We start from the raw sequence: 26,083 nt of genomic DNA, 5'->3' as shown, positions 1-26,083 counted from the left end.
TATCGCTGATCTAGGATCTGTTTAGCCTTTTCGAAAGGGGGGACTTGGTCCTAGATCGGTACTCCTAAGATTCTTTATGAATACAGGCCCATTTGCAAACTTTGAACTAGTGCAATCTTTGAGTAAATCTGATCCTATAAGTATCTATGGCTTATGCTCAGATTACTCATTAGGATTGCATACTCAGTCTGTTTTGTTCCTGGTTGGCCAGGCAGCAGGTCAGCAGGTGTCTGTTTCTAAAAGCAGGATGATGTAGGAGTATTTGGTATTTACTCTCTCTGAGTGGTTGGTGTCAGGCACACCTTTTTAAATCTCACTAACAGGATGTGGACACCACAATCGAGTAGGAGTTGGACAATTTGGATGGGGTTTTGAGAAATGTTTAAGAAATTAGACATGAAATACAACCAGGGGTCATACTGGGAGAAATAATGGTAGAGGGTCAGTGATAGATGTGGCCCAGAATGCAGTAAGTGTTGCTGCAACCATATCCCACTCCACTCCCAGGGATAAGGTTTGGTGTTCATGTATATTAAACTTACTATATCGGGAAACATGAATCGACTTTGTCGACATACATTGTGGTTGTCATAGTTACACGCATTGTGTGTAAACAGAGGAGAGGCAAGGCCCTGGGGACATTACAGGGGGGAAACTGTGCGGTCAAGCAGGGTCACAAACCAGAGGAAAAATACTCAAAGAATTTCTCAGGAGTGTGGTCTCTGTGTCTCCCTGTCCTGTTGGCTGGTAGTGGTTGGTGGTGGGGGTGGGTTGTGGCGGTATTGGGCTCAAAGCAGCCTTTCATTCCAGCTGGGCTTTGAGAGATAATTTTTTTCTTCTTTCCTGGCCATACCGTACAGCGGGCTATACCTCCTCTGGCCTGTAACCAATGGGAATGGGAATGTCTGTTTGGGCTGTCAGAAAGCACTCCGCTGGTTGACATCACTGTAATTCGATAAGCAGTCTCTGACTGGACCTCCTCTATTGGTTTGTTAGGTATACCAGGGGCTGGGGGCGGAGAGGAGAGAGGTGGGGAGAGAAGAGGTAGGTGGTTCTTGAAAAGGAATGAAAGAGGGTCTTTGTCCTGAAAATGTTTTCCTTTTATTTTTTCACCCACTCCCCTGCTTCCTCTCTCCACTCCTCTCTCCTCTCACCTTTGGGGTTTTTCTGGGGTGTGTGGCCAAAAAATATTTGTTGGGGGTGAGAGTATATAAAGGTCCTTCAGGAGTTGAGATTTCTCACACTCAGTTTGAAAGGGTTTCTGTCCAAAGGAAGACTGACCAGGAGAGTCCAGGGCAGAGCTGACCATGAACAGATTAGCGCTCCTATGTCTCTGCCTATGCGCAGCAGTCTCACTAATCAGTGGGAAGCCCAGCAGGAGAGCAGAGAAGCTCAGGAGGTCCAAACCCCTGGTAGCAACTGACTCATCTGAACCGGATGATACTAATGATGCTGTTTTCCCCGGTAAGTTTTCAACATGATTTTGGAAAAGGGTGGTGGAATGTTAGATGGAGGAAATGTGCATGCATACTTCACAGTGCTCTAGTTTTTGTGATTATAGCATTTACCCAAGTCAAGGGTGGTCCACAATGCTTCACAAAGAACTGCATTCAGTTTTCTAAGACTGAATTGGAGTGTGTGGCTTGTATCAGTTTCATGTGTACTTTACCTGTGGATCATGTGTCGTGCAGGTGAGTAATGCTATGTGTGTCTGTGTGTGTATGTGTGTGTGTGTCTGTCTGTCTATTGCAGTCCGCAACGGGCAGTGCTCGGTGAATGGGATGTCCCTGTTTGACGGGGCTATGTGGTCGCCTCAGCCCTGCCTCGTGTGCCAGTGTCAGATGGGAACTGTCAGCTGTCACCCTGTTCCCTGCGCCGGTAAGCTGCAGCTGCATTTACACAGCAGCCAGTTTGTACGTCTGCCTTCACTCCTATTGTTCATCATTCAAGTTGTAGATTGTTATTGAACGATTATAGTCTTATTTGTGGTCATTAGATTTCATGGCAGCTTCTAGTTGAAATGGTCCATGCTCCCATAAAGTGTACAAATTGATCAGGGCATGGAATTGAACATACATACAGTACCATCCAAAAGTTTGGACACACCTACTCATTTAAGGGTTTTTCTTTATTTTTGCTATTTTCTACATTGTAGAATAATAGTAAAGACATCAAAACTATACAATAACACATATGAAATCATGTAGTAACCAAAAAAGGGTTAAACATATCAATATATATTTTATACTTGAGATTCTTCAAAATATCTACGCTTGCCTTGATGACAGCTTTGCACACTCTTGACATGGTCTCAAGCAGCTTCATGAGGTAGTCACCTGGAATGCATTTCAATTAACAGGTGTGCCTTGTTAAAAGTTAATTTGTGGAATTTCTTTCCTTCTTAATGCGTTTGACCCAATCAGTTGTGTTGTGACAAGGTAGGGTTGGTATACAGAAGATAGCCCTATTTGGTAAAAGTCCATATTATGGCAAGAACAGCTCAAATAAGCAAAAAGAAATGACAATCCATCATTACTTTAAGACATGAAGGTCAGTCAATGCGGAAAATGTCAAGAACTTTTAAAAACCATTGAGCGCTATGATGAAACTGGGCTATTTGACAAAGAAGGAGAGTGATGGAGTGCTGCATCAGATGACCTGGCCTCCACAATCATCCGATCTCAACCCAATTGAGATGGTTTGGGATGAGTTGGACCGCAGAGTGAAGGAAAATCAGCCAACAAGTGCTCAGCATATGTGGGAACTCCTTCAAGACTGTTGGAAAAGCATTCCAGGTAAAGCTGTTTGAGAGAATGCCAAGAGTGTGCAAAGCTGTCATCAAGGCAAGGGTGACTACTTTGAAGAATCTCAAATATAAAATATATTTTGATTTGTTTAACAGTTTTTTGGTTACTACATGATTCCATATGTGTTATTTCATAGTTGTGATGTCTTCACTATTATTCTACAATGTAGAAAATAGTAAAAATAAAGAAAAGCCATGGAATGAGTAGGTGTGTCCAAACTTTTGACTGGTACTGTACATGTGTACATATATACTGTATAAATGTGAATTTAACATATATTGCTCTTTCCCTCAGGTTCAAACAACCAGCAGACAGTGGCTCCCAAAGCCAAGAAGCCCTCCCCTAATGCAGAGGACAAAGAGGGGATCCCAAAGTGGAAGAAGAGTTTCCAAAGGAGAGCAGGAAGTCAGAAGAAAGAGGAGCAGCCTGTTACTCCAGTGAAAGTGGTGGGGGCCCACGGGAATATGAAGAGGGCAATGCTATAGGACCTGCACAGCAGATGAACTAACAATGCTTTAAATGTTGTTTATGATGCAGGTTGGCGTTTATTGTCATTATTCTTGTCCTGGAGGCAGAACTGGGCGATTTAGGGTTAGGATTTAGGGTTAGCAGTCTGGTTAAGGTTAGGGTTAAGGTTAGGGTTAGGTTTAAAATCATATTTTATGACTTTGTGGCTGTGCCAGCTAGTCACCACTTTGCAGAGCTGCCTCCAGAACAAGATTCATGATGAAAAACACTAATCTGCGTTTATGACTGAGAATTGGCTGACAGGGATATTTGTGAGGACAATGAGTCACCAAATGCAGAATCAATTTAAATATATATAATGGTATATATTTTGTGTGTGATGTCTATGTTGTAAAACCCGTGGCCACCCAGAAGAAGAAGCAAGAAGAAGCGGTGAAGAAACTGGAAGTGGCAGTGAAGACAGAGGTTAGGAGGGCTGAGGTCCCTGTGGCCAAAAGGCGTGACCCGAAGATAACCAAAGTCAGCCTTCCATACCTTCCCTACGATGACGATGATGACGATCACGATGACCACGACCACAGCGAGCATGATGATGATGATGATGACGACGATGACGATTACATCATCAGGGCCATGGGAAAACCCACCATGAGGGCCAACGGGCACCCGGTTGTGGCACCGACGGGGAGACCAGTCACCATGGTGACTGGCCGACTGGCTACGACCACCACTAGGAAACCCGTGGTGAGGGCGCCGGGGCCAGGACATCCTGTGGTCACGTTCCCCAGGAAACACAGCATCATGGAGTCTCTCCCTGCTGGCTGCCTGCTCTTGGAGTCTCTGATCACCTGTGGCAGCACTGGCATGGCCCACATCCCCATCCTCTCAGACCAGGGGGTCAAGACCCTCTATCTGGCAGGTAAGGAGATAGAGATCTCACATGCTACTTACAGGGACAATTAGCATAGTCAAGCTATGTTTAATCAGTTTGAATTTCATGAAGGCAAAGGATTTATCATTGTCTATAATGGCTTCAATACAATCAAATGTGGTTTGCGGTGCATACACAGTTGCATATAAACATAGTTTGTACACAAAGATACTGCATAAACACTAATGCAGGTCCAATAGCATGAGGGCCCAGGTTTTTCTCTGTCTGAGGTGACTGGGTCAGCTTGTGTTCTATTCTCTTATCAGACAATAAGATCAGTAAGATCCCTCACCAGGCACTGGCTGGGCTGCCCAACCTGGAGTGGCTGGACCTGAGCAAGAACAAGCTGGACGACTCCTCCATCAGCCCTGACCTGTTCCGGGTGAGTCTTGGAGCATATTTCTTCTCAACATATTTGTCTTTGGTTCCAGTTGGACCTCTACTGCGCTCCCAGACCCACCTACACATCTCAGCCTTATGTTACTGAGGGCTCTATTGACCATTCTCATGCTGCATTACCTGGATTCCTCTCGGACTGTTCTGATAGAATATTAACATGGAATATATGTCACAGCCTAGTGTTATAGAACAGGGTTTCCAAGACTCGGTCCTGGATCCCTCCCCTGTGTGCACGTCTTGTTTTTTGCTCTAGCATTACAAAGCTGATTCAAATAATCTAAGCTTGATGATGAGTTGGTTATTTGAATCAGCTGTGTGAGCAAAAAACAAAACGTGCACCCAGGGGTAGCCCTCAGGACCAAGTTCAGGAAACCCTGTTATAGAATAGTACAGGTATGTGCATGTTACAGTCATTTAAGTTATAGGTAGCGCCTAATGTTTCAACAAGATGATCCATCTTGTAGTTGGACTGCAAGAACTCCTGCTGTCTCCCAGGTAGTGCATAAGAGCAGAAGTCGAATCTGGCGCCATCAGGTTGAATCTCACTTAGCTGTTGAAATAAATCGGGGAATATTGTCGGTCAACAGACAAGCCACAACTAAAAACAGAACAATAATTTTTGGTAAGGTGTCCTAACATTCACCTGTTCCCACTCAGTTGTCATAGTCCCTTGATGCCAAGAACTCACAGTGCTAAAAACTACCTTGAGAGAACATTAGTGTTTATCAACTACTCTGCTTGCAGTACATCTCAGAGTTGACAAAGACTATATAACAAAACACATTATGAGAAACACTTCATAAATAAGACAAATAAAATCCCCACAGTGAGAACAGCCATTGCTGGAGAAATTAAATTATTATTCCTGCGCCATTGAAAAACACAATTATGTACATAGCCTACAAGCCTATTACAGAGTATAGTAATTACGTAGGTTATTCAGCTGGTAGTTACACTGGTATAAGGCCATATACCATCAATGTGTGTTTCATTTGGTACATCTCTTAAACAGCAAAGTAGAAGCGTAAGGTAAAATTGCAGTTCTTGTGCTTGGCCATAATAGAGAGAGAGGGACACTGGTTACATCACAGCACGCCTTCTGTTCTAGCACGCCTTCTGTTCTAAGGTGGGTGGATTTTTGGCTTGTTTCAGATCCTGACCAAGCTGAGGAGGCTGAATTTAGATGGCAACAATCTGACCAAAGTCCCCTCGTTTCTACCGCCATCCCTGGTGGAGCTGAAGATCAATGACAACAAGATCCTGGGCCTCACACCTAGTAGCTTTAAAGGTATAGGAGTGTGAGATTTACACACACACAGACAGACAGACAGACAGACAGACAGACAGACAGACAGACAGACAGACAGACAGACAGACAGAGAGACAGAGAGACAGAGAGACAGAGACAGAGACAGACACAGACACAGACACAGACACAGACACAGACACAGACACAGACACAGACACAGACACAGACAGAGTGTGTTTGTGTGTGTGTATGTACAAAGATTTGTTCTGATAGGATGTGCAGAATAGTACTTTAGCATTGTTGGCATAGCCCATTTGGCAACAAGTATCTGGAAAACAAGTCAAATAACTACATCAGATATTATTGACATGTTGATATTGTTGTGTTGCGATTTGAAAATGTGGCTCTCCTCAGGTTTGTCCAAACTGCTGACACTGGAGCTTGAGGATAACCACTTCCACGATGGGAATGTGTCACCTTTGACCTTCCGGCCCCTGAAGAAACTCATCTATCTTCGACTGGAGGACAACAAGTTCCGGGCCATCCCCTCTGGGCTTCCTACGACCCTGCAGGTCAGTGATTGGACAAGGTGCCTGTGATGCCACTTTAGTGAGCATGCAGGAGCCAATGACATGCAGTAAGTAGCCTCAATCCAACAGAGGAGTTTAGCTTGGGGAGGCATGACTTTCTGAGACATTTGGGTCAATCAAACTAAATTATTTTCCCTTATTTGAAATACTTATTGGGTGCAGAGCCATGATGTAGTGGTCACACTCCCCGGCACATGTCACGTATACAACTCCCCACTGGATACCAGAGTTCAATCATTGCGTCCAGCCTTCCCCATCTAATTTCCCCACTGTCTGAATAAAGTCAAAATATACAGTATATAATAAAAAATAAATACGCCTTGGTATAGTCCACAGACTCGTCAATAATGTAGTAACATGACAGAGGTTTCTGATGTTTTACTAAACATGCATTGTTTTTTGTAATTGCAAGCTAGGTCCACACATATCACAAACTCCGATCTGTAGTGTGTAGACTGGTTAGGTCCCGCTCACCCCCCTAACAACACAGTAGTACCCCTCACCTCCCTAATAACACAGTAGGTCCCCCTCCCCCCCCTAACAACACAGTAGGTGCCCCTCACCCCCCTAACAACACAGTAGTACCCCTCACCTCCCTAATAACACAGTAGGTCCCCCTCCCCCCCCTAACAACACAGTAGGTGCCCCTCACCCCCCTAACAACACAGTAGGTCCCCCTCCCCCCTAACAACTCAGTAGGTCCCCATCCCCCCTAACAACACAGTAGGTCCCCATCCCCCTTAACAACACAGTAGGTCCCCCTCCCCCCTAACAACTCAGTAGGTCCCCATCCCCCCTAACAACACAGTAGGTCCCCATCCCCCTTAACAACACAGTAGGTCCCCCTCCCCCCTAACAACTCAGTAGGTCCCCATCCCCCCTAACAACACAGTAGGTCCCCATCCCCCTTAACAACACAGTAGGTCCCCCTCACCCCCTTAACAACACAGTAGGTCCCCCTCACCCCCCTAACAACACAGTAGGTCCCCCTCACCCCCTTAACAACACAGTAGGTCCCCCTCACCCCCTTAACAACACAGTAGGTCCCCATCCCCCCTAACAACACAGTAGGTCCCCATCCCCCTTAACAACACAGTAGGTCCCCCTCACCCCCTTAACAACACAGTAGGTCCCCCTCCCCCCTAACAACACAGTAGGTCCCCCTCCCCCCTAACAACACAGTAGGTCCCCCTCCCCCCCTAACAACACAGTAGGTCCCCCTCCCCCCTAACAACACAGTAGGTCCCCCTCCCCCCTAACAACACAGTAGGTTCCCCTCACCCCCTAACAACACAGTAGGTCCCCCTCCCCCCTAACAACACAGTAGGTCCCCCTCCCCCCTAACACAGTAGGTCCCCCTCACCCCCCTAACAACACAGTAGGTTCCCCTCACCCCCTAACACCACAGTAGGTCCCCCTCACCCCCCTAACACAGTAGGTCCCCCTCCCCCCTAACACAGTAGGTCCCCCTCACCCCCCTAACAACACAGTAGGTTCCCCTCACAACACAGTAGATCCCCCTCACCCCCCTAACAACACAGTAGGTCCCCCTCCCCCCTAACAACACAGTAGGTCCCCCTCACCCCCCTAACAACACAGTAGGTTCCCCTCACCCCCTAACAACACAGTAGATCCCCCTCACCCCCCTAACAACACAGTAGGTCCCCCTCCCCCCTAACAACACAGTAGGTCCCCCTGAACCCCCTAAAAACACGGATACTAAAGGTTTTTGCGACTTGTATTTCCAGACACTTCACCTGTCAGATAACAGAATAGAAGAGGTACATGAGAGGATCCTTAACAAGACCGTTAACCTCAGGTTTCTGGACCTCAGTTATAACAAGATCCGGGAGGACCGCATAGCCCCAAGGGCCTGGATACACCTGTTGTAAGTCCCAACAACCCAACCTCTCTCCATTCTTACTTTTGCAGCATTTAGGAGGTTGTTGTTCAGTGCAATGATTACTGATTTCTGCTACTCTGGTTTTGATCTCCACCTTGAAGGGAATATTAATGCAAACATACAGTATTTCAGATCCTCTGTATTTACTTTATGAATGTATTGAATATAATTTTTTGACAAACGTGTTATGCTGGTGAATGAGGACCCAAAAGCGACTTAATAGAAACAGAGTCTTTATTCCAGTCTTAAACAAAAAACGATACTCCTGGATATTATCATAGGTAAATCCAAAACAGGAAAACTGAAATCCTCTCGTCAGTAGAGAGGAACGACTGGAGACGCGACCACAGACTGCAGGTCGCTTCGGGAAGGCACAGGCCGTAGCTGACATAGACACCTGCTCACACGCAGCATCTGAAGAAGGCAAAAACACGACAGGGCGGAACAAGGACACAGAACAGCAAACATCAAACAAGGATCCGACAAGGACAGAAGCGGAAAACAGAGGGAGAAATAGGGACTCTAATCAGAGGGCAAAATAGGGGACAGGTGTGAAAGAGTAAATGAGGTAGTTAGGAAAATGAGGAACAGCTGGGAGCAGGAACGGAACGATAGAGAGAGAGAGCGAGAGAGGGAGAGAGGGAGGGGGAGAGAGAGGGATAGAAAGAGGGAAAGAACCTAATAAGACCAGCAGAGGGAAACGAATAGAAGGGAAGCACAGGGACAAGACATGATAATCAATGACAAAACATGACAGTACCCCCCCACTCACCGAGCGCCTCCTGGCGCACTCGAGGAGGAACCCTGGCGGCAACGGAGGAAATCATCAATCAACGAACGGTCCAGCACGTCCCGAGATGGAACCCAACTCCTCTCCTCAGGACCGTAACCCTCCCAATCCACTAAGTACTGGTGACCACGTCCCCGAGAACGCATGTCCATGATCTTCCGTACCTTGTAAATAGGTGCGCCCTCGACAAGGACGGGGGGGGGGAGGGAAGACGAACGGGGGCGCGAAGAAAAGGCTTGACACAGGAGACATGGAAGACAGGGTGGACGCGACGAAGATGTCGCGGAAGAAGCAGTCGCACAGCGACAGGATTGACGACCTGAGAGACACGGAACGGACCAATGAACCGCGGAGTCAACTTGCGAGAAGCTGTCGTAAGGGGAAGGTTACGAGTGGAAAGCCACACTCTCTGACCGCGACAATACCTAGGACTCTTAATCCTACGTTTATTGGCGGCTCTCACAGTCTGCGCCCTGTAACGGCAAAGTGCAGACCTGACCCTCCTCCAGGTGCGCTCACAACGTTGGACAAAAGCCTGAGCGGAGGGAACGCTGGACTCGGCGAGCTGGGACGAGAACAGAGGAGGCTGGTACCCAAGACTACTCTGAAACGGAGATAGCCCGGTAGCAGACGAAGGAAGCGAGTTGTGAGCGTATTCTGCCCAGGGGAGCTGTTCTGCCCAAGACGCAGGGTTTCGAAAAGAAAGGCTGCGTAATATGCGACCAATCGACTGATTGGCCCTTTCTGCTTGACCGTTAGACTGGGGATGAAACCCGGAAGAGAGACTGACGGAAGCACCAATCAAACGACAGAACTCCCTCCAAAACTGTGACGTGAATTGCGGGCCTCTGTCTGAAACGGCGTCTAACGGGAGGCCATGAATTCTGAACACATTCTCAATGATGATTTGTGCCGTCTCCTTAGCGGAAGGAAGCTTAGCGAGGGGAATGAAATGTGCCGCCTTAGAGAACCTATCGACAACCGTAAGAATCACAGTCTTCCCCGCAGACGAAGGCAGACCGGTAATAAAGTCTAAGGCGATGTGAGACCATGGTCGAGAAGGAATGGGAAGCGGTCTGAGACGACCGGCAGGAGGAGAGTTACCTGACTTAGTCTGCGCGCAGTCCGAACAAGCAGCCACGAAACGGCGCGTGTCACGCTCCTGAGTAGGCCACCAAAACCGCTGGCGAATAGAAGCAAGCGTACCCCGAACGCCGGGGTGGCCAGCTAACTTGGCAGAGTGAGCCCACTGAAGAACAGCCAGACGAGTAGAGACAGGAACGAACAGAAGGTTACTAGGACAAGCGCGCGGCGACGCAGTGTGAGTGAGTGCTTGCTTTACCTGTCTCTCAATTCCCCAGACAGTCAACCCGACAACACGCCCTTCAGGGAGAATCCCCTCGGGGTCGGTAGAAGCCACAGAAGAACTAAAGAGACGGGATAAGGCATCAGGCTTGGTGTTCTTATTTCCCGGGCGATAAGAAATCACGAACTCGAAACGAGCGAAAAACAACGCCCAACGAGCTTGACGTGCATTAAGTCGTTTGGCAGAACGGATGTACTCAAGGTTCTTATGGTCAGTCCAAACGACAAAAGGGACGGTCGCCCCCTCCAACCACTGTCGCCATTCGCCTATGGCTAAGCGGATGGCGAGCAGTTCCCGGTTACCCACATCATAGTTGCGTTCCGATGGCGACAGGCGATGAGAAAAATAAGCGCAAGGATGGACCTTATCGTCAGAATGGAAGCGCTGGGACAGAATGGCTCCCACGCCCACCTCTGAAGCGTCAACCTCGACAATGAATTGTTTAGTGACGTCAGGAGTAACAAGGATAGGAGCGGATGTAAAACGCTTCTTGAGGAGATCAAAAGCTCCCTGGGCGGAACCGGACCACTTAAAGCACGTCTTGACAGAAGTCAGAGCTGTGAGAGGGGCAGCCACTTGACCGAAATTACGAATGAAACGCCGATAGAAATTAGCGAAACCGAGAAAGCGCTGCAACTCGACACGTGACTTAGGAACGGGCCAATCGCTGACAGCCTGGACCTTAGCGGGATCCATCTGAATGCCTTCAGCGGAAATAACAGAACCGAGAAATGTGACAGAGGAGACATGAAAGGCGCACTTCTCAGCCTTCACGTAGAGACAATTCTCTAAAAGGCGCTGGAGTACACGTCGAACGTGCTGAACATGAATCTCGAGTGACGGTGAAAAAATCAGGATATCGTCAAGGTAAACGAAAACAAAGATGTTCAGCATGTCTCTCAGTACATCATTAACTAATGCCTGAAAGACAGCTGGAGCATTAGCGAGACCGAACGGCAGAACCCGGTATTCAAAATGCCCTAACGGAGTGTTAAACGCCGTTTTCCACTCGTCCCCCTCTCTGATGCGCACGAGATGGTAAGCGTTACGAAGGTCCAACTTAGTAAAGAACCTGGCTCCCTGCAGAATCTCGAAGGCTGACGACATAAGGGGAAGCGGATAACGATTCTTAACCGTTATGTCATTCAGCCCTCGATAATCCACGCAGGGGCGCAGAGTACCGTCCTTCTTCTTAACAAAAAAAAACCCCGCTCCGGCGGGAGAGGAAGAAGGCACCACGGTACCGGCGTCGAGAGAAACAGACAGATAATCCTCGAGAGCCTTACGTTCGGGAGCCGACAGAGAGTATAGTCTACCCCGAGGGGGAGTGGTCCCCGGAAGGAGATCAATACAACAATCATACGACCGGTGAGGAGGAAGAGAGTTGGCTCTGGACCGACTGAAGACCGTGCGCAGATCATGATATTCCTCCGGCACTCCTGTCAAATCACCAGGTTCCTCCTGAGAAGAGGGGACAGAAGAAACAGGAGGGATAGCAGACATTAAACACTTCACATGACAAGAAACGTTCCAGGATAGGATAGAATTACTAGACCAATTAATAGAAGGATTATGACATACTAGCCAGGGATGACCCAAAACAACAGGTGTAAAAGGTGAACGAAAAATCAAAAAGGAAATGGTCTCACTGTGGTTACCAGATACTGTGAGGGTTAAAGGTAGTGTCTTACATCTGATACTGGGGAGAAGACTACCATCTAAGGCGAACATGGGCGTGGGCTTCCCTAACTGTCTGAGAGGAATGTCATGTTTCCGAGCCCATGCTTCGTCCATAAAACAACCCTCAGCCCCAGAGTCTATCAAGGCACTGCAGGAAGCAGCCGAACCGGTCCAGCGTAGATGGACCGACAAGGTAGTACAGGATCTTGATGGAGAGACCTGAGTAGTAGCGCTCACCAGTAGCCCTCCGCTTACTGATGAGCTCTGGCTTTTACTGGACATGACATGACAAAATGTCCAGCAGAACCGCAATAGAGGCAAAGGCGGTTGGTGATTCTCCGTTCCCTCTCCTTAGTCGAGATGCGAATACCTCCCAGCTGCATGGGCTCAGTCTCTGAGCCGGTGGGAGGAGATGGTTGAGATGCGGAGAGGGGGAACACCGTTAACGCGAGCTCTCTTCCACGAGCTCGGTGACGAAGATCTACCCGTCGTTCTATGCGGATGGCGAGTGCAATCAAAGAGTCCACGCTGGAAGGAACCTCCCGGGAGAGAATCTCATCCTTAACCTCAGCGTGGAGTCCCTCCAGAAAACGAGCGAGCAACGCCGGCTCGTTCCAGTCACTGGAGGCAGCAAGAGTGCGAAACTCTATAGAGTAATCCGTTATGGATCGATCACCTTGACATAGGGAAGCCAGGGCCCTGGAAGCCTCCTTCCCAAAAACTGAACGATCAAAAACCCATATCATCTCCTCTTTAAAGTTCTGATAATCGTTAGAACACTCAGCCCTTGCCTCCCAGATAGCTGTGCCCCACTCCCGAGCCCGACCAGTAAGGAGTGATATGACGTAAGCGATCCGAGCTCTCTCTCTTGAGTATGTGTTGGGCTGGAGAGAGAACACAATATCACACTGGGTGAGAAAGGAGCGACACTCAGTGGGCTGCCCAGAGTAACATGGTGGGTTATTAACCCTAGGTTCCGGAGACTCGGAAGACCAGGAAGTAGCTGGTGGCACGAGACGAAGACTCTGAAACTGTCCTGAGAGGTCGGAGACCTGAGCGGCCAGGGTCTCAACGGCATGACGAGCAGCAGACAATTCCTGCTCGTGTCTGCCGAGCATTGCTCCCTGGAACTCGACGGCAGTGTTGGGAGAATCCGTAGTCGCTGGGTCCATTCTTGGTCGGATCCTTCTGTTATGCTGGTGAATGAGGACCCAAAAGCGACTTAATAGAAACAGAGTCTTTATTCCAGTCTTAAACAAAAAACGATACTCCTGGATATTATCATAGGTAAATCCAAAACAGGAAAACTGAAATCCTCTCGTCAGTAGAGAGGAACGACTGGAGACGCGACCACAGACTGCAGGTCGCTTCGGGAAGGCACAGGCCGTAGCTGACATAGACACCTGCTCACACGCAGCATCTGAAGAAGGCAAAAACACGACAGGGCGGAACAAGGACACAGAACAGCAAACATCAAACAAGGATCCGACAAGGACAGAAGCGGAAAACAGAGGGAGAAATAGGGACTCTAATCAGAGGGCAAAATAGGGGACAGGTGTGAAAGAGTAAATGAGGTAGTTAGGAGAATGAGGAACAGCTGGGAGCAGGAACGGAACGATAGAGAGAGAGAGCGAGAGAGGGAGAGAGGGAGGGGGAGAGAGAGGGATAGAAAGAGGGAAAGAACCTAATAAGACCAGCAGAGGGAAACGAATAGAAGGGAAGCACAGGGACAAGACATGATAATCAATGACAAAACATGACAAAACGATGTAGTAAAATGTATGAATATAAACATGATTACATACAGGATTCTGAAGCAAAATGTGAAATTATGTAATTCATCTGACACTCAGTGCATGTGTTAGTCTCCCAGTTTGAGTGGCAATAATGAGCGGAAAATATAATGTTTGCAGGGCACAATTTTAATTGCATATTTGAAGAAAGAGGAGAAAGGGGGAAAAAAGAGAGGAGAGGGAAAGATTGTTTTGGGACGTGCTGATGTGGCTGGCTACACAGCGGATCAGCAGACACAGTCCAGCTTTATGATAGGTTCTGGAGAGAGTCAAGCCCAAAGGGAGGGACTGCTGGCTCTTAGTGGTTTGAAACTACAAAAGTCGTGGCATAGATGTGATGGATATGATGGAACCCTCTGGTGAAAGATTTGGAAACATTGAACCAGCCTTCTAAAGGAAAGGTGGACTAGTAATATAGTCCTAAAATTGAAAAAACTCTGTCAATTGGAGACATAATGCAGTACATTCATTACCTTCTATCTCTTCATGTCTTCAAGCTTTTCACATATTGAGCAAAAGATCTCCCTGTATTTTCCTTACCATTTCAGAAAGTTGGAGTCGTTGGATCTGTCGCACAATAAGCTGGTGCATGTTCCCTCCTTCCTCCCTGTGGGCCTACAGCAGCTCCACCTGCACCACAACCAGATTGAGCGGATCCCTGGCTACGTGTTTGGCCACATGAAACCAGGATTGAACCTCCTTCACCTGTCCCACAACAGGCTGAGCAACGACGGCATTGATAATGTGTCATTCCTGGGTCTGTACAACACTCTGACTGAACTCCTGCTGGACCACAACCAGCTTCGCTCCATCCCCAGGGGGCTACTGAAGCTCAAGAGCCTGCAGCTCCTCCGCCTCAACCACAATGTTATCAGGTAACTCAACCACAACGTTAACAAATTACTCAACCACAATGTTATCAGGTAACTCAATCTCAATGTTATCAGGTAACTCAACTGTGAAGTTATCTGGTAATTCAGCTACAACGTTATCTAACATAATTAAGTTCCTCTCTCTGTACTCTTCCTCCCACTGGGAGACAAACCAACTTTGAGAAGAGCACAGTACTGTACTCTTTTTCGAAATAGAGACAGATAGCCACTTAGCCACATGCAGTCTCTAACCATAATGGCACATCCAAATCTATTGTGAATCTCACTGTGTAATCTCACTGTGTAATTTTTGTTTTCTCTCTCAGTTGTTATTTCCTTTGATTGGGTCAAAGGTCCTTCTGTCTTGTCTGAGTATTCTGTCTTTCTATCAGTGGTCACTGAGTGTCCATCTGTCTGTTTTTCTCTCCTCCCTGCAGGTACGTTCCTCTGAACTCTCTGTGTGACACGCGCCTGAGCGACGACTCGCCCCTAATCTCCGTTCACCTGGAGTACAACTTGATTGACCGGCGCCTCATCCCACCCACTGCCCTCTCCTGCATCAAGACCTACCACAGCATCATACTACGGCCACAGAGTCACGAGGAAGATTACCACCATGAAGATTACTAGCATCCCTCTTCCTCCCCTCCCTCCTCCTCTTTCACCCCTCTCTCCAACCCCCTGTCAGTTTGTCCTGGGTTTGACCTAGTGCCTCATTACATAATTCCCTCTGAGTCTGTCTCTGATTGTCTTCTTCTCTGATGCGTTGTGATTAGGTTAGTCAGACTTATGATACCCACGCTGTATGCAACAGGTGAACTTAGACTTCTATCCTAAGTCTTACCATAAGTCCAGGGCAATGTTAATGCAACCAGCCCTTTGTCAGTGGGCTTCATTATCACAAGTAATAAGACAGATTATGTGTTTGTCTTTGACCTGTTTCACAGATTCACTCTGTAAGGCAGTGTTAGGTTTTACTTGTGACTTTAATCTTGCTTGATAGTAGCATGTATCAAAAGAAACAGAATGTGCAGTTACCCAGGGTGATCCAGGTAGCTACTTGAAAGTAGTGCCCTCTACTCTAGACTCACTGTTGTTTTTTATGAATTGATGAACAACTGTTTCAACTTTGTGACCAACTTGTGTAATGAAACATTTTGGAAATAAAACATGTAAAATAATTGCTGTTCATTGTCTATGGTTACTTTAAATAGCCTGTGTATGTCTTAGTAACTCAATTTCCAAATTACCTTAGGGCATCTATTGATAGTTTGCAGTACAATCCTGCTAATACATATTGACAGATAGCACACAGTGTAGTAGTTACAGACCCAAAGACCACATAGTATCCATGGTCCATGATTGTACTGCCTCTTATGCCAAGCCCAAAATTGATGGGAAGAGTAAGACTGACTTTTAAGTGAGAACGCCTATGACATCTATGATAGATCACATCTTGAGATTGAAGCCTAACAAACATATGTATGAAAGCCAGGGTGTATTTCCCTCTTTGTCCCTGGTTACTATTTGTTTTGGACTGACTTTTGCTCTGGAGTGGCAATGTTGACTATGAAATTACTCATAACTGTAACACAATGCTAGCTATAGGTTTGGTATGTGTGTGTGAGTGTGTGTGACAAACAGAGAGACATTTTTGTTATTTTAAACTTCTTCTCATTCAATATCTACACTATATACAATACAATCCCACCACTCCTGGTGAGTTAAGCAAATTATATTTAAGATATATGCCCAAAATAAACCATTTTGTATTATCTCACCACTTAAAGGGCAAATTCAGCATCCACTAAGGATGAAACAACCAGCAACTGCCTAAGTGTGTGTGTTTTAATCACACCATAGAGCAGGGGACACAAATACAAGCATAGAGATCCTCAGTATTGTTTTATTTTCTAACTGGAAGTTAATTAAGCAATAAGGCCTGAGGGGGTGTGGTATATGGCCAATATACCACAGCTAAGCGCTGTTCTTAGGGATGATGCAAGGCGGAGTGCCTGGATACAGCTCTTAGCCGTGGTATATTGGTCATATACTGCTTACCCCAGAGGTACATTATTGCTATTATAAACTGGTTACCAACATAATTAGAACGGTAAAAATAATTATTTTGTCATACCCGTGGTATACGGTCTGATATACTACCGCTTTCAGCCAATCAGCATTCAGGGCTCAAACCACCCAGTTTATAATAGATTTTACATTGAGGAGCAACTCTGCAATTGTAGGCTACAGGAATAGTTGCTGGATTCATAACTGTGGTTCTTTATTGACTGCTGTTCATTTTCCTTGTGCTTTTTTTTGTCTTCCTCTTGTGATTTCTCTTCAACAAAAGGCTTAGCCATGATTCCCTTCTCTGTTGTCCTTCTCCTGCTGTGTGCCACCCCTCTACCCATCCCCTCTGTGGCACTGCCCTTTGAGCAGAAGGGCTTCTTGGACTTTGGGAAGAGCATCGATGTAGAGGGGCTGATGATGATGATGATGAACGATGAAGAGGAGGGCTCAGCAGTTGAGGAATACTACAAACCAGAACAGCCTTCTTGCCCATTCGGCTGTCAGTGTAACCAGAAGGTTGTGCAGTGCTCTGACTTGGGTGAGTTAAGAGATACAAAGTCACAATATTATATTCTCTCCAAATTATTCTTCACACTTAACATACAATTGTTAATGTGTAGACAGCAGCCACACTGCACAACTGCACGTTACTTGTTAGTGCTACGTGGAGTCTGGGGTATCTGGTGTCTTCCTAATTATATGGTGACATCTCACACACAAACAACAACAAAGTGCAACATATGCATACAAACCATAGCCCAGAAAATTACTCAGCATTTACCAAATTACAGTATGATGATAAATTCTAACTTGTAGAATTATCCAGACATAACCTTAAGAGTGAGAACATACTGTGTGTGTCCAAGAGGTATATTGTCATGATTCATAGATTTAACACTTTTTGAAAAGCAACAATAACAACTGTTTATATTACAACTGAATTGTAATCATTGTGAACTGACAGAATGTGGAAAAGTTTGTAAAGTCAAGCAGGTAAGTTCATCTCTTGTGGTTTGATCTGCAGGTTCACACTATGTGCCATATGACGTCCCCCTGGACACCAGGCTCTTGGACCTTCAAAGCAACCAGATCAGAGAGATAAGAGAGGATGACTTCAAGGGTCTCAGCAACCTCTATGTGAGCACCAACAGTCATAACACAAACCTCTATGTGAGCACCAACAGTCATAACACAAATGGTGAAAGAGAGTTCTGGCATTTCAATAGAAGGATACATCACTTGTCTGTCTTTGCTTTTTTCATAGTAGTGCCCCCTTTCAGTGTCCATACTGAAAACATAAACACTTTTAATGCTGTTAAAAGTAATATATTGTTTACTATATATAGTACATAACTTATTATATAATGGTAATGGGTTGATTCGTATCTGTGTTTGAATATATCATGGTTTAGTATTACAATGAAAACAATGCTTGTATTATTCTATGAGCGATGGTCTATATTTATTTTGGGTCAGGGTGGCTGGTCTCCTCATGACCTATCCCTCTTTTCTCAGGCTCTGGTGTTGGTGAATAACAAGATCTCCAGGGTGCACCCGCGGGCCTTCATGCCCCTCAGAAGGATGCAAAAGCTCTACTTCTCCCACAACCAGTTGACAGCCGTGCCCAAGAACCTGCCCTCCTCTCTGGTGGAGCTCCGTATCCATGACAACCACATCAAGAAGGTGGCGGCTGGTGATTTCTCTGGCCTGGGCAGCATGAATTGCATTGGTGAGATGACAAGCTATAGTTGGACCTTAGGCCATATTTATTATGTGTTAGTACCAGATATGGGAACAGCAAAACACATCTAACATCTAAAGGTCTTTGAGGTCTACATCTAGCCGCTTGAGTACTGGAGCAGGTATTGGCATTGACTTAAACACATACTTTTCTCCTACAGAGATGGGGAGGAATCCTATTCAGAACAGTGGTTTGGAGCCGGGAGCCTTTGATGGTCTCAAACTTACCTTCCTTCGCATTTCTGAGGCAAAACTCACAGGCATCCCTAAAGGTAGAAAGCATGGCATAACCTTTACAATAATTATATTTGGAGTGTTCTGCTAAGTGTTCTGTTTGTTACATTGCAACTTCCCACACATTTCCACTGAAAAATCCTTTGAATCTATCAGTCACTTGTTCTCCTTCACCTTCCGGATCTCCCTGAGGGTCTACATGAGTTGCATTTGGATCAGAATCAAATTCAAGCCATTGAACTAGAAGACCTAAGGCAATATGAGGGTTTGCACAGGTACGTCTGTACAAGTAGCTTTACAAGAGGGTGTTCAATATCTGAGAGTTTCTAAAAGTCCATCGCATTATGCATTTATGAGGAGTTTATGAATGCTGTAGATCTATATATATTTTTTCTTTGCTCAGAAAACTTGGGGGGGAAATAAAATCACCCGCTGGCCGAATTTGGCCTGAGAGCCGCTTATTGGGGAACCCTGCAATAGAGGGTGCCCCTATCATGATGATACCCGACAGTTTCTGTTGTGCAACTTGAACAATGACTCTTCTATTATGCTGTTGTTACTTATATGCTTTTTAATTTTTTAAATAAATGTTTTCCTTTGAAGATAAGAAGTGAGCATCTGAAAGATTTTTTTATATATCATTTTCGTTCTTGGACATAAAATACAGTTTAATCACCAGGAAATTAGCTGAAAGTGATTTTAATTTAGGAATTCTGATTCCAAGTATTCCCACGCAAAAATGGAGAGGCATATGTGATCGTATCCCAATGTAATCATCAACGTTTGAAATTATTCTGTTTTTGTCCAAAACTATATCTGTTTAGGATTGTTGCGGTCAATTTGCAGTGTACAAATTATTAATAACTATGTTTCGGTGGCCCGACCATTCGCTCAAGGAAAAATCGACACACGGCTGAATGTAATTAGGGACCCCTTCTCTAGTTGGTCTGCCCTTCATTGTCTCATCAATCACTCAATTTCAATGTGTGTGTGTGTGTGTGTGTGTGTGTGTGTGTGTGTGTGTGTGTGTGTGTGTGTGTGTGTGTGTGTGTGTGTGTGTGTGTGTGTGTGTGTGTGTGTGTGTGTGTCTGTGTGTCTGTGTGTCTGTGTGTGTCTGTGTGGGTGTTAGTTTGGGTTTAGGCTACAATCACATTCGCCACATTGAGCACGGCAGCCTGGATTACCTGCAAAACCTGAGAGAGCTGCATCTAGAGAACAACCGGATCCCCAATGTCCCTGGAGGTCTTGCTGGAATGAAGCATCTGCAGGTAAAGTGTGGAGGGGGTTGTGAAGCAGCATCAATCACATCAACATTGGTCATTTCACTTATGTTAACAACAATTAATATCTGTAATGTTTTTTAAACATCAACATTGGTGATTTCACTTGATATGTTATGTTATGTTGATAACAGTTGATATATGTAATGTTTTTTAAACAGGGGGTTTACCTTCACTCCAACAACATCAGCCAGGTTGACATGAATGACTTCTGCCCTGAGGGTTTTGGTGTGAAGAAGACTTACTACAACGGGATCAGTCTCTTTGATAACCCAATCAACTCCTGGGAGGTGGTGCCGACCACCTTCCGCTGTGTCAGCAACAGGATGGCCGTACAGTTTGGCAACCACAAAAAGTAGTGCATGAGAGGCACCAGCTGGGGAGGAATACATGCAACTCAGATGTAAAATAAATAACTTTGTTACACAGTTCAAAAACAATTAATTGATAGTCTGACGTAGCGTAAAAGATAGATAAATAAAACATAACTGAAGTCTGTTTTGCATGCATGGGGTGGGCGATATTGTATATTGGGAAGAAATGGATCATCCTCATCACTTCAATCAATCAATCCAATGTATTTAGGCGGGTCGTTAGGCAGGTCGTTCCACGAAATGAGTCCCTTTTGCGTCCCTTTGAAATTTTAAGTAAAAATTTAGCACCAATAATGCATTTTAATAGTCAGTTAAATTAAGTGCCCTTTAATATAGAGCACATTCATACTCGCAAATTCAGCATTTTGACAATTTCCTATGTGCACTCTGGAACTTCAAGGAAGAGTTTAACCCACTTAACCCCTACATTTTCCCAAGTTTTCACCATCATAGCCCTAGTTATTTTTGTTGCTTGACAAAGTCATTTCTGAAGATTATTATTTATATTATGTGATTAGTGAATAATTTTAAGAAAAAAAAACCTGTCCCTCATTTTAAGGTCAACCATGATTATTAATAAATAATTTTCTTTGTTTGTTTTCAACTGACCTCATGTTTTGGATATAAAAGAACAATACAAACTGTCAGTTGAAAGCTTTAATCACCTTCAGAAGAATTGATCACTCATAAACTTTGTTCAACATTTTTTGTTGTTATGATGTGTTTGGAAATAATTTAGAACACATTTTGCATACCTTTTAATGAAATCGTGTGATTTCTTCAACAAATTAATGTCATTAGACGTTTTTCTAGTTATTTCAATATTTTACTATTTTATCCCACCTATTAGAATATTCTCAATATTCTTGCAGACTGGCTAACTTTTTAATAGGCTTCAGCCTGACAACAATACAAATACTGGCCAAACATTAATGAGTCACTGACACTTGAAATAATTTACAAACGACTTTCCCTTCAACTAAAAAAAACACGCCCTGCCACCAAACCTGCTAAGATTTAATGGTCAAAACTATTGACACAATAATGGACTACACGCAGCATGTGAGCTACAATATATTTTACCATAGCCTCATATACTAAGAAAATATTGCGTTCTACAACAGTCAGTGGTGAAATTCGTTGCCCAACTTGCATTTTATTTAACGCGCGAGAACACCTGCAGCTTTACTGTACTCTGTGACTGTAGCCTATCTTTCTGCCGCAGGTAAGGAATTGTTTGTGGTGTGTGTATTATGTTTTGAAAGTAGGTTATTAATAAATTACTCTTATAGTTTATTTCTTGACCAACTAACAACTTTACAAAATAGTGGGCCTATGTAGCCTAGTATTGTTTCATGACAGAAGAGATGTAGGCCTATAATGTACAGTGCTTTCAGAAAGTATTCATGCCCCTTGACCTTTTCCTAAATGTTTTGTGTTACAAAATTGGAATAAAATTAATTAAATTGTAATTTTTTGTCAACGATCTGCACAAAATACTCTGTAATGTCAAAGTGGAAGAAAAATTCTAACATTTGTAAAAAAGTTATGAATAATAAAACACTAATATACTGTATATTGATAAGTATTCAACCCCCTGTGTCAATACATGTTAGATTCACCTTTTAGATTCACCTTTGGCAGGGATTACAGCTGTGACTCTTTCTGGTTAAGTCTCTAAGAGCTTTGCACACCTGGATTGTACAATATTTGCACATTATTATTTTTTAAATTCTTTAAGCTCTGTCAAGTTTGATTGTTGGTCATTGTTAGACAGACATTTTTAAGTCTTGCCATATATTGTCAAGCCGATTTTCAGTCAGAACTGTAACTAATCCACTTAGCAACATTCAATGTCGTATTGGTAAACAACTCCAGTGTATATTTGGTCTTGTGTTTTAAGTTATTGTCATGCTGAAAGGTGAATTTGTCTTTCAGTGTCACGCCCTGACCATAGAGAGCTGTTTATTCTCTATATTGGTTGGAGCGTGACAGTGACTAGGGTGGGTTATCTAGGTGATTAATGATCTATGTTGGCCTGGTATGGTTCCCAATCAGAGGCAGCTGTTTATCGTTGTCTCTGATTGGGGATCATATTTAGGCAGCCATTTCCCCATTGTGCTTTGTGGGATTTTGTCTATGTATAGTTGCCTGTTAGCCCTATTGTTAGCATCACGTTTCGTTTTGAGATATATAGATTTTGTTTTGCTGTGAGTTCCACCTAGAAATAAAAAGATGTGGAACCTAGATCACGCTGCGCTTTGGTCCACTCATTATAACGATCGTGACAGAAGATCCCACCACAAACGGACCAAGCAGCGTGGCCAGGAGGAGCAGACATCCTGGACATGGGAGGATATCTTGGACGGTAAGGGATCCTGGACGTGGGAGGAGATCCAGGCCGGAAAGGATCGTCTTCCATGGGAGCAGACGGAGGCAGCGAGGGAACAACAATGACGACACCGGGGTTCGCGGCCACGACGGTAGCCCGAGAGGCAGCCCAAAAAATTTTTTGGGGGGCACACAGGGTGGTTGGCGGAGCCAGGTTTTGAACCAGAGCCAACTCCCCGTACTCACCGTGAGGAGCGTGTGACCGGTCAGGCACCATGTTTTGCGGTGATACGCACTGTGTCTCCAGTGCGCATTCACAGCCCGGTGCATTCTGTGCCAATTCCTCGCACTTGTCGTGCTAAAGTGGGTATCTGTCCAGGACGTGTTGTGCCGGCACAGCGCGCCTGGTCTCCAGTGCGCCTCCTCGGTCCAGGATATCCTGCGCAGGCTCTACGCGCTGCATCCACAGTGCTCCTTCACAGCCCAGTGCATCCTGTGCCAGCTTCCCGCACTTGCCTTGTCCAGGACGCGTTGTGCCAGCTCTACGCTCCAGACCTCCAGTGCGTCTCCACAGTCCAGTATGTCCTGTTCCTCCCCGCACTCGCCCTGATGTACGTGTCACCAGCCCGGTGCCACCTGTACCGGTCCCACGCATCAGGCCTCCAGTGCATCTCCACAGTCCAGTACGTCCTGTGCCTCCTCCCCGCACTCGCCTTGAGGTACGTGTCACCAGCCCGGTGCCACCTGTACCGGTCCCACGCATCAGGCCTCCAATGCGCGTCCAGCCCGGTGCCACCTGTACCGGACCCACACATCAGGCCGCCTGTGCGCCTCCACAGTCCAGAGCTTCCGGCGACAGTTCCCAGTCCGGAGCTTCCGGCGACAGTTCCCGGTCCGGAGCTTCCGGCAACGGTCCGCGGTCCGGAACCTCCTGAGACGGTCCACGGTACGGAACCTCCTGAGACGGTCCGCGATCCGGAACCTCCTGAGACGGTCCACGGTCCGGAACCTCCTGAGACGGTCTGCAGTTCGGAGCCTCCAGTGACGGTCTGCAGTCTGGAGCCTCCAGCGGGGGTTCCCAGTCCAGAACCACCTGCGAGGGTTCCCAGTCCGGAGCCTCCGGCGACGGTCTGCAGTCCAGAGCCTCCGGCGACGGTCTGCGGTCCAGAGCCTCCAGTGACGGTCTGCGGTCCAGAGCCTCCAGCGGGGGTTCCCAGTCCAGAGCCTCATGCGAGGGTTCCCAGTCCGGAGCCTCCGGCAACGATCCACGGTCCAGTTCCTCCAGCGACGATCCACGGTCTGGAGTCCCCGGCGACGATCCACGTTCCGGTTCCTCTGGCGACGATCCACGGTTCGGTTCCTACGGCGACGATCCACGGTCCGGTTCCTACGGCGACGATCCTCGGTCCGGTTCCTCCGGCAACGATCCACGGTCCGGTTCCTAGGGCAACGATCCACGGTCCGGTTCCTCCGGCGACGACCCACGGTTCCTACGGCGACGATCCTCGGTCCGGTTCCTCCGGCAACGATCCACGGTCCGGTTCCTAGGGCAACGATCCACGGTCCGGTTCCTCCGGCGACGACCCACGGTTCGGATCCTCCGGCTACGAGCCACGGTCCGGGTTCCTCCGGCGAGGATCCACGGTCCGGAGCTTCCGGCGACAATCCCCGCACCAGAGCCGCCATGGGAGATGACGTATCTGCGAGCGGAGTGGGTACTTCGCCCCGCACCGGAGCCGCCCTCGACGGTAGATGCCCACCCGGACCCTCCCCTATTGAGTCAGGTTTTGCGGTCGGAGTCAGCACCTTTGGGGGGGGGGGGGCTGTTTATTCTCTATGTTGGTTGGGGCGTGACAGTGACTAGGGTCAGTTATCTAGGTGATTAATGATCTATGTTGGCCTGGTTGTTGTTTATCGTTGTCTCTGATTGGGGATCATATTTAGGCAGCCATTTCCCCATTGTGCTTTGTGGGATCTTGTCTATGTATAGTTGCATGTTAGCCCTATTGTTAGCTTCACGTTTCGTTTTGAGATTTATTGTTTTTGTTTTGCTGTGAGTTTCACCTCGAAATAAAAAGATGTGGAACTCAGATCACGCTGCGCTTTGGTCCACTCATTATAACGATCGTGACATCCAGTGTCTGTTGGAAAGCAGACTGAACCAGGTTTTCCACTAAGCTTTTTCCTGTGCTTAACTCTATTGTGTTTCCTTTTATCATAAAAAAACGTCATAGTCCTTGCCGATGACAAGCATACCCATAACAAGATGCAGCCACCACAATGCTTGAACAAGTGAAGAGTGGTACTCAGTGATGTGTTGTGTTGGATTTGCTCCAAACATATGCTTTGTTTTCATGACTTTGACACAGTTTTTGCAGTTTTGCTTTAGTGCCTTATTGCAAACAGGATGCATGTTTTGGAATATTTCTATTCTGTACAGGCTTCCTTCTCTTCACTCTGTCAATTATGTTAGTATTGTGGAGTAATTACAATGTCGTTGATCCATCCTGAGTTTTCTCCTATCACAGCCATTAAACTATGTAACTGTTTTAAAGTCACCATTGGCCTCATGGTGAAATCCTTGACCGGTTTCCTTCCCCTCCGGCAAATGAATTAGGAAGGACGCCTGTAACTTTGTTGTGAATGGGTGTATTGATACACCATCCAAAGTGTAATTAATACATTTACCATGCTCAAAAGGATATTCAATGTATGCTTTTATTTTTTATCTACCAATACGTGCCCTTCGTGACAAATTGGAAAATGTCCCTGCTCTGTGTGGTTGAATCTGTGTTTGAAATGTGGTAGTCACTCAAAAATCATGTTTAACACTATTATTGCACACAGTCCATGCAACTTATTATGTAACTTGCTAAGCACATTTTTACTCCTGAACTTATTTAGGCATGTCAGAACAATGGGGCTGAATTGACTCAAGACATTTCAGCTTTTAATTAAATGTTTTATTTTACCCCCTTTTTCGATCTTGTCTCATCTCTGCAACTCCCCAACGGGCTCGGGACGCAAAGGTCAAGTCATGCGTCCTCCGAAACATGACCCGCCAAACCGCACTTCTTAACACCCGCCAGCTTTACCCGGAAGCCAGCCGCACCAATGTGTCGGAAGAAACACTGTTCACCTGACAAACCGAGGTCAACCTGCAGGCGCCCGGCCCGCCACAAGGAGTCGCTAGAGCGTGATGA

General features: G+C 46.2%; 2 protein-coding genes across 3 annotated transcripts; both read left to right on the top strand.

The window, feature by feature from the left end:
- Window positions 1–1,117: 1,117 nt before the first annotated feature.
- On the top strand, window positions 1,118–16,029 carry LOC139557378 (extracellular matrix protein 2-like). Of its 2 annotated transcripts, none has more exons than XM_071372113.1 (10): window positions 1,118–1,464; window positions 1,753–1,878; window positions 3,102–3,253; window positions 3,690–4,194; window positions 4,473–4,588; window positions 5,758–5,893; window positions 6,269–6,426; window positions 8,193–8,332; window positions 14,525–14,851; window positions 15,286–16,029. In XM_071372113.1, exons 1-10 carry the CDS (start codon window positions 1,308–1,310, stop codon window positions 15,476–15,478), a joined length of 2,010 nt encoding a protein of 669 aa, XP_071228214.1. In that variant the 5' UTR covers window positions 1,118–1,307; the 3' UTR covers window positions 15,479–16,029. The 2 variants fall into 2 exon arrangements, with proteins under 2 accessions (XP_071228214.1, XP_071228213.1); XM_071372112.1 differs by having other exon boundaries at window positions 3,687–4,194.
- A 2,421-nt stretch (window positions 16,030–18,450) lies between these two features.
- Window positions 18,451–22,025, top strand: LOC139557379 (biglycan-like). The gene is made up of 5 exons (XM_071372114.1): window positions 18,451–18,650; window positions 18,823–18,933; window positions 19,052–19,170; window positions 20,025–20,163; window positions 20,337–22,025. Exons 2-5 carry the CDS (start codon window positions 18,874–18,876, stop codon window positions 20,532–20,534), a joined length of 516 nt encoding a protein of 171 aa, XP_071228215.1. The 5' UTR covers window positions 18,451–18,650; window positions 18,823–18,873; the 3' UTR covers window positions 20,535–22,025.
- The last annotated feature ends 4,058 nt before the right edge of the window (window positions 22,026–26,083 follow it).

Source organism: Salvelinus alpinus, chromosome 28 (assembly GCF_045679555.1).
Source record: "Salvelinus alpinus chromosome 28, SLU_Salpinus.1, whole genome shotgun sequence".
NCBI classification, from domain to species: domain Eukaryota; kingdom Metazoa; phylum Chordata; class Actinopteri; order Salmoniformes; family Salmonidae; genus Salvelinus; species Salvelinus alpinus.
Note: the sequence above shows the minus strand (reverse complement) of the source record. Positions and strands in the feature narration are given on the sequence as shown.